The sequence below is a fragment of the Vombatus ursinus genome, unplaced genomic scaffold (assembly GCF_900497805.2).
Source record: "Vombatus ursinus unplaced genomic scaffold, bare-nosed wombat genome assembly UNPS02014951.1, whole genome shotgun sequence".
NCBI classification, from domain to species: domain Eukaryota; kingdom Metazoa; phylum Chordata; class Mammalia; order Diprotodontia; family Vombatidae; genus Vombatus; species Vombatus ursinus.
In genome coordinates this window covers 1364074-1372519 of record NW_020954729.1, presented here as the reverse complement: position 1 = coordinate 1372519, position 8446 = coordinate 1364074, and the positions used below count along the sequence as shown (strand labels likewise).

At 50.1% G+C, this 8446-nt stretch overlaps 1 protein-coding gene across 1 annotated transcript; it reads left to right on the top strand.

Moving 5' to 3' along the window:
* The first annotated feature begins 416 nt into the window (after positions 1–416).
* Positions 417–8114, top strand: CNGA2 (cyclic nucleotide gated channel alpha 2). The gene is made up of 6 exons (XM_027845077.1): positions 417–532; positions 1387–1479; positions 2527–2697; positions 4939–5046; positions 5366–5472; positions 6688–8114. The coding sequence occupies exons 1-6, from the start codon at positions 420–422 to the stop codon at positions 8112–8114; spliced, it is 2019 nt and encodes a 672-aa protein (XP_027700878.1). The 5' UTR covers positions 417–419.
* The last annotated feature ends 332 nt before the right edge of the window (positions 8115–8446 follow it).

The following is an 8446-nucleotide window of genomic DNA, read 5'->3' as shown; positions in this document are numbered from 1 at the left end:
TGGTCACCATGGTAACAGCTTCAGCAACCACAGCTAGCTGGAGAAGGACTGCCACACTCTCTGTGCCAGGAATGGGCCAGGGGTGGGGAGGGCAGGTAGCGTAGCAGGGCAGAGGGACCCCATGGAAGGGGCAAGGGGGGATAATAGAGGGTCTCCATTTCTTCCCTCCTGTCCCCCAGCTCCCGTGGCATTTCTGAGTCATATGGCCCATATTCCCATGGAAGGGCCAAAGTGCTGGGAGTAATGGCAAAGAGCTTTGGGCAGGGTCTGGACAGCTCCCCAGTTCTTCCAGGGTTCCTTGGTCCCCAGCTCTTCTTTCAGCTGACATTAATGCTAATGATGACTATTGATGGTGTTGTTCTTTGCTCTCTGCTGCTTCTTGGAGCAGGATCCTTGCCCCTGGGCTCCTTACATGGAGGATGTCGGAAAAAACAAATGATGTGAAGAGCTCTCCAGCCAATAACCACAACCACCACCCACCCCCATCAGTCAAAGCCAATGGCAAAGATGAGCCTGAACGTAGGACCGACAGGTCAGCAGCTGCATGAGCCTGCATGGTCACAGTGAGGGAGGTGTCTGGCTAGTAGCTCCGAGGGCTAAGCGGGCAGAACGAGACACCTAGAAGGATTCCAGGGAGAAGGAAAGCATATCCTGGCCAGTTTCTTGGGAATCCTGAGTAAATAATATTCCGAAGTCTATGAGGATGGACAGAGACCACAGCTCATCTAGGAGCCAGGCCCAGAGAGGCCTTGTTCTACGGAAGCTTGTTACCTTTCCTCTAGCTGACCTTAGGAAGAAGTAGGCTGACCCAAGCAAATTCTGCCCACTTCTGGCCCAAAGGGTCCTAACAGAACATTGGGATCACTTGGTGAGGTCAGCTGGAGAAAATGCTGGGATAAATGGGATCAGGAAAGGGAACTTCAATGTACCCTGGACCAAGGATCAGGCAAGGGTATGGCTCCTCTAGATACTACATTGGGAACTGTCCAGGGAGGGGCTATAGTTTTGGCCCTGCTACTTCTGGGGCAAAGGAAAGGAGTGTGAGGCAATGCTTCCATCCTACCCTGCCAGTCACTCATGCTGGGAGGGGGCACAAGGCCATACAATATGGGTCCTCTCTTCATCTAAACTTGTCATATGGTGAGATTGGGATGGTAGGAGGGAGGTGGAGGGGCCTGGGTTCAGGGGCAAGCATGCCAAGCAGGAATCCTTTCTCCTCTTCTTGCCCTGAGACATCTGTGTCCCTGAGAGGCAAAGAAAGTCCTGCTCTGGTTGCTGGTGCTTTGAGTACAGGCCCCAGAAGCTGCTGCTGCTTCTGCTGGCAATTGAGTGGGACTCAGGAGAGCACTCAGCGCTGCCAAGCTAAGCCCCCTTTGCCCTCTGCAGGCCACAGTCAGCCGCTGATGATGACACCTCCTCGGAGCTGCAGAGGCTGGCGGCGCTGGACAACCCCCAACAGGGTAGAGGGGGTTTCCGAAGGTATGGTCAAACTCAGGGGGCAACTTATTGGCAAGAGAGAGGGCTAGGGCTCCCATGCACCGAGACCAGAGGACATGAATTAACATGTATGTTGTGCATACCAGCTAAAGACTCAGATGGCTAAGGGAAGGCAGAGCTGGTTGGATTGCCTAAGGGTCAGTGCTTTCCTGCCCATGATGCCCTTCTGCTAAGCCTTTTTGTCTTCAACTTCCCCTTCTATAGAAACCCCTGCCCCTTCTCCCACCTGTCATGAGCATCTGGGCAAGTTGTAACTGCACAAGGCCATGGGTTTGAAAGGAAATAAAGAAACCAGAGTCGAGTCAACTTATAGACTCCATTGGCTCAAAGTGTTGTGGAGAGGGAGAGGCAGTCAGATCAAAAGCTTGCTGCTCATCAAGTCGTGATCCCATGTCTTCCCTTTGGAAGATTAAGGGCCCATGATTTTCTGCTGCACTGTTGGATCTGCCTTTCCCCAAACCTATGGCAAGAGACACGTGTGACCATTTGTAGCCTCTATTGAAAACATGGATTTTTCCCAGTTTTCCTGGGTGTATGGAATAGGCTGTTGCAGAGACTGCTTTCTCTGTGACCAGAGCCTAGTTCGTTCATAGGTCCTAGGCCCTTCCTCCTCCCCAAGTAGAAATGGAGGCTTAAATGAGTCTGGGGTTCAGCTACCATCTCCTTGGGTTTGTGACTCCATGTACTGCACATACCTCCCCACAGTAATGAAACCAGGTGCCCCCAAACTGCATTTTGGTCACCATGGAACTTTTATTGGGGCTGCTTCAGGGATAGGATACATAAGTGTGAATCCCACCCACTTCCCTGTTCTCCATTCCCCAAGGAAACCAAGGCCCCAGAGAATCCCTACTGTGCCTAAGCATCATCTTAGCCCGGAGCCCAGTTTGTTTAGGGCCTCTTGGGAAGTTGATGGCAGACTCAGGATGTGAGGCTCAAGTGTATGTAGTTTGCTTTTTCCACAGAGGTCTTCACTCCCACCCCAGGATCTTCTGCCCACTTTGATCACTGGCTCTTTTCCTCCTCTAGAGTCGTTCGATTGGTGAGAGTCCTGAGAGACTGGGCCAATAAGAATTTCCGAGAGGAAGAACAAAGACCTGATTCATTCCTTGAGAGGTTCCGGGGGCCTGAGCTTCAGACGGTGACCGCTCAGCAGGGTGATGGCAAAGGTGATGAAGATGGCAACGGCAGAGGCAAAAAGTAAGGTCCCCTGTTGTATGTTGGTCAGAGGCTTAACACCTCAGGGGATTGGGAGAGGCAGAAATGAGGAGGAGAGTGGCCTGTGCAAAAGCATGGAGGTGGGAGATGCAATATGCTGAGCTTGGTGAACAGCTATTGGTCCAGTTTGGAAGAGAGAGTGTGTGAAGGGAAGCAATGAGAAATCAGTCTGAAGGTAAGTTGTAGCTAAACTGTGGAGGACTTTCAATGTTCAGCTGAGACATTTGTGTTTTATCCCAGAGGCAATGGGGATTCATGGAATATTTCGGGGGAAGGGTCAGTGTCAGACCTGTGATTTTTAGGAAGATCATTTTCGTAAATGTATGGAGGCTGGATTGGAGAGGGGAGAGACTAGAAGCAAGGATGTCAAGTCAGAGGCTGTTGCCATAGTCCAGGTGAGAGGTGATGTGGGTCTGAACCAGGGTGGTGGAGAAAAATAGGATGACTGAGTCATGCTGTTGAGGTAGGATTCATATGATTTGGCAGCTGATTGGATGTGAGGAAGGGGGGAGGATGAAAGATAAGGGAAGAGTTGAGTATGCCTCCAATGTTGCAAGACTGGGTGACTAGAAGGAGGTGGTGTCTTTGACAGAATCATGGAAGGTTGGAGCAGGGACAAGCTCACTGGATTGAATTCTTGATGCCTGTGGGACCTCCAGGAGCTGATGTGTAACATATGGTTGTTGATAGACAATGGAACTTAAAAAAGATGGCTGGATATGGATCGGGTGTCCCAAAAATTTTAGTGTGGTTTAAAGCTATTACAACCTGGTCCTGGTGGCAAGAAGCCTCAGATCTGGGCATTCCAGGGTTATGGAGAGGGTAGAGGGCTACTTGCTTTTCATCCATGAGATGGCAGATTCAGATTCTGAGATAATGGAGGCTTGGAGTTCAGGATTCTGCAGGGAATCATCACTTTAGAGCTAGAGGGGTCTTCAAAGGTCACTGAGTGAGTGCAGCCCCTCTCACAGACTGAGCCCCAGAGACATGAGGTGACTTGTCTTAGGTCACACAGATATTGAGCCAAGATTTGAACCCAGGACCTCTGACTCCAAATTCAGCCTTCTCTCCACTGCACTATTGGGGTTCCCATTCCTAGAGCCCTTCAGGGTTTACCCAGTACTTTCATCTAGTCGGCCCTAGGACGAAGGTGATGCAAGTAATTTTGTCCTGGACCTGTGTGGTATAGGGAACTTCCAAGGAGGAAATGCCCTCTGCCAATGCAGACTGGAATTTGCTGTGCAGTTTATGGTTTAGTGTGTGGTCTAGGGCACTGAGAAATGAAGTGATTTGCTTGGAGTCACACTTCCAGTATCAAAGGCAGGACTTGAACCCAGGCTTCTATCTACTATGCCATATTGCCTCTTGGTGCAAACTCTATTCCCCACCCCCCCCATTTTACAAATTGAAAAAATAACAACTGAGGCTCAGAGAGGTCAAGTCATTTGCCCAGGACCCCCTAACCACTGAGTTTGGGAGCCAAGTCTTCTGACCCTTTCCATGGCACTCCACTGTGGCTCTTGGCCTGTTATGGGCAGAAAGAGTGTCCAGTGTTCACCTCCCCATCCGGGTCTTTGGGCTTCAAAATGCCACTTCAAACATCTCTGTCTCCAGAGGAGCAGCTTTCATTTGGAGTTCTGGGAGGGGAGAGGAGAAGAACTGGAAAGGCCATTAAAACTAATTGGCTTGTCTGCAGCTCCATATTATATAATACATAGTAATCAGAGCACCAAGCAGAGAATTGGTCTCAAAGTGATTGCTTGATGAGGGGAAGAAAACCGGAGGGGGTACCATGGGCAGGCAGTCGATGCAGCTCAGAGAGGTCATCTGGGGCTCCTTGTGCTCAGGAGCTGGAGGCCAAGCTACAGGGGCTCCCCCTGCCAGCCTCACCCAGAACATGTTGGGTTCTCAGCACAGTGCCTGGCATATAGGAGGCACCTCATCAGTGTTTGTTGGGAGCATGATTCTTTGCAAGTGACACACAGAGACCTCAGGGACTAGAACTTCCCTGGGCAGGGTTCCTGTATCTTGTCTCTTGGTGATCCCCACGCTCTTATTTTATAGGTATAGAACCCGAGATTTCAGGGGGTAGTAATGAGAGAGGTCAGCCCTTCCATTTCTAAGACCACCAGAGGCAAGCAAACAGGCTGGGTCTGGGGGGCATTTCCACATTTGAATTAGCCCTTCCAGACCCCGAGCTTCTGTTTTTTTTTTTCTCTTCAGGAAAAAATTTGAACTCTTTGTGCTTGACCCTGCTGGAGACTGGTATTACCGCTGGCTTTTCATTATTGCCATGCCTGTCCTCTATAACTGGTGCCTGCTGGTGGCAAGGTGAGCTTGACTTCTGCCCAGTCCCTCTTCCTCTTCCTCCCTTCTCTCCCCCAAAATAGTATCCTCTCTGCTTTGTCCCCATCTCTGCTGGACACTGTTACGTAGCAAGAGAACCCACCAGCCACTAGCTTTTGCTAGTGTAGAAATAACGAGATCCATGATGGACTGGGCTTGGAGGGCCTCCCAGTTAGGCAGGATCCAGCCCCAGAGGTGGGGAGCTGGTTTGGTCCAAGGAGCCTGGGTTGCCCTCCTAAGCTAATGTTTCTGGGAACTTTGTCTGGGGGTGATTGGATTTCCTGACTCAAAGCTTCCTTCCCAGGGCCTGCTTCAGTGACCTGCAGAGGGGTTACTATCTGGTGTGGCTGGTGCTTGACTATGTCTCTGATGTTGTCTATATTGCTGACCTTCTCATTAGGCTTCGAACAGGTAACATGAAGCACGGGTGGGTTGGGGGCAGGCAGAGGGGGCAGCAGGGGCACTTTAGGCATTCATGATTTCACAGATACGGGCCCCCTGGCCACCAAGGCAGGTGACCAGCCTTCCATTGCTGGATCATCTAAGCGAGTTTCAGTGGTAAAATAAATCAAAGTTCAAATGATGCCCTCATGGCCAAACCTCTGGGGTCTGGGTTCTAATTTTGCCTTTGTCACTGACTTCCTGTGTGACCATGGGCAAGTCCCTTCTCCTCTTTGGGCCTCAGTTTCCTCCTCTGTTCAATGAGGGAGTGGGAATTGATGGCCTCTCAAATCCTTTTCACCTCTGACATTCTAGGATCCTGTGGGGATGAATCTCTTTGCACTTAGGCCAGTCTTTGGATACAGACTTCCAATCTTTCATTGGGTTGGTACTTGAACCCTTTCCAGCTGGGTAGGGCCTGCCAGAGATTGTGTTTCATTGGCATAGCTTTTGCGAGCTCAAGGTCACCTCTACACCAAGGTGAGGCATCACAAGGGGACTTCAGTGGAGGAAGCAGCCCAATTTTAATACTGACCTAAGTGAGACACAAGAGAGAAGATGAATTGACTGCTGCTATAAAAAAAAATCAGAATGCATTTCAAGGCCAAATAGAGATGATTTTTTGATTCATTGGCTATTTTACTTTCTTCATATCTCTGTTCCTGTCCATTTTCATTGAAATCTGAGAGGTGACTGTAATTAGAATCTCCCAGAAAGAAACTTTCCCATTAGGAGACTCACATTGGAATTCTCATCTCTCCTTTGGATGACATTCCTTGGAAACACCAAATTAGCTTGGCCTGCAGCATATTAAGACTTAATTCTGTGTGTGTGTGTGTTGGGGGAAGGAGGAGTTGAAATGGGTCCTGTGTAGTCTAATTCAGCTCTGCAATATGTTCAGAAGCCACAGGGCCGAAAAGTGTATTCCACGCAACACTCTTATTGAGTGGGACCTCATTGACTTCAGGGGACCAAACTCCCACTCCCAGGATATTGGGGCCATTACATTCACTGGTTGAGCATTAGCAGGGAGTTCTTTCTCTTCCCTGTGCGAGGCTGAGGGCTTCAGAGCCTGCAGATTGATGGGTGCGAATGGGATGAGATAGGGGTTCCTTAGTGTCCAACTTGTTTTCAGGCCCAGTTGAAGAGGGGCAGGGATAATTTCTTGGTTTGTATCTCCGTTAGGTTTCCTAGAACAAGGGCTGCTTGTCAAGGATAGTAAAAAACTCCGAGACAACTATATCCACACCCTGCAGTTTAAGCTGGATGTGGCCTCCATCATCCCCACCGATGTGGTGTACTTTGCAGTCGGGATTCACAACCCCGAGCTGCGCTTCAACCGCCTCCTTCACTTTGCTCGTATGTTTGAGTTCTTTGATCGCACAGAGACCAGGACGAGCTACCCCAACATCTTCAGGATCAGCAACCTCGTACTGTATATCCTGGTCATTATCCACTGGAATGCCTGCATTTACTATGCCATCTCCAAATCCATCGGGTTTGGGGTAGACACATGGGTATACCCCAATATCACAGATCCAGAGTATGGCTACCTGGCTAGGGAGTACATCTATTGCCTCTACTGGTCCACGCTCACTCTGACTACCATTGGAGAGACACCTCCCCCAGTGAAGGATGAGGAGTATCTCTTCGTCATCTTTGACTTCCTGATCGGCGTCCTCATCTTTGCCACGATTGTGGGAAACGTGGGCTCCATGATCTCAAACATGAATGCCACTCGAGCTGAGTTCCAGGCCAAGATTGATGCCATCAAGCATTACATGCAGTTCCGCAAGGTCAGTAAGGAAATGGAAGCCAAGGTCATCAGGTGGTTTGACTACCTGTGGACCAACAAAAAGACCGTGGATGAACGGGAAGTCCTAAAGAACTTGCCAGCCAAACTCAGGGCCGAGATTGCCATCAATGTCCACCTGTCAACCCTGAAAAAAGTGCGCATCTTCCAGGACTGTGAGGCTGGACTGTTGGTGGAGCTGGTGCTGAAACTGCGCCCTCAGGTCTTCAGCCCCGGAGATTACATCTGCCGGAAGGGAGACATCGGCAAGGAGATGTACATCATCAAGGAAGGGAAGCTGGCTGTGGTTGCAGATGATGGTGTTACCCAGTATGCCCTGCTCTCAGCAGGGAGCTGCTTTGGAGAAATCAGCATCCTCAACATCAAGGGAAGCAAGATGGGCAACAGACGCACAGCCAACATTCGCAGCCTGGGCTACTCAGACCTCTTCTGCTTGTCCAAAGATGACCTCATGGAGGCCGTGACAGAGTACCCGGATGCCAAGAAGGTCCTGGAGGAGCGCGGGAGGGAAATCCTCATGAAGGAAGGGCTGCTGGACGAGAACGAGGTGGCTGCCAGCATGGAGGTAGATGTCCAGGAGAAGCTGGAACAGCTGGAAACCAACATGGAGACCCTGTACACTCGCTTTGGCCGCCTTCTCGGTGAATATACTGGTGCCCAGCAGAAGCTGAAACAGCGAATCACAGTCCTTGAAACCAAGATGAAGCAGGCCAGTGGGGACGACTATTTGTCTGATGGTCTGGACACCCCTGAACCAGAGACAGAGCCCAAGGAGGAGATGGCTGCTGAGAAGCCTTGAGCTCCAGGGCATTGGATGCTCTAGTCATGGGCCCATTTTGACAGTAGGTTAAGATGGTCCTCTGCCTTTTGAGAAGGGACCAGAAACTGCTCATCTGACCTTGCATTAAGGCCTCAGCCCCAGGCACTAGAAGAGCCACTTTGAACCTGAAGATGCAGCATAGTATTAGTTGAAAGAGTTATGGATGTGGAGTCACCAGAGGGACATGGATTTGAATCCTGTCTCGAATGCTTTTTTTTGACTGTATAATGCCAGGCAAATCACTTATTTTCTCTTGTTTCCTCATCTGTGAAGTGGGGTTGATAAAAGTAGTACCACCCACCTCACATGGG

What these genes read in the sequence shown, in the direction of transcription:
- CNGA2 (XM_027845077.1), top strand. Translation starts at nt 420, where the DNA reads ATGTCGGAAAAAACAAATGATGTGAAGAGCTCTCCAGCCAATAACCAC. An exon ending in GGTAGAGGGGGTTTCCGAAG is followed by an intron (nt 1,480 to 2,526) that starts GTATGGTCAAAC and finishes TTCCTCCTCTAG; the next exon opens with AGTCGTTCGATTGGTGAGAG. An exon ending in TCTCATTAGGCTTCGAACAG is followed by an intron (nt 5,473 to 6,687) that starts GTAACATGAAGC and finishes TATCTCCGTTAG; the next exon opens with GTTTCCTAGAACAAGGGCTG.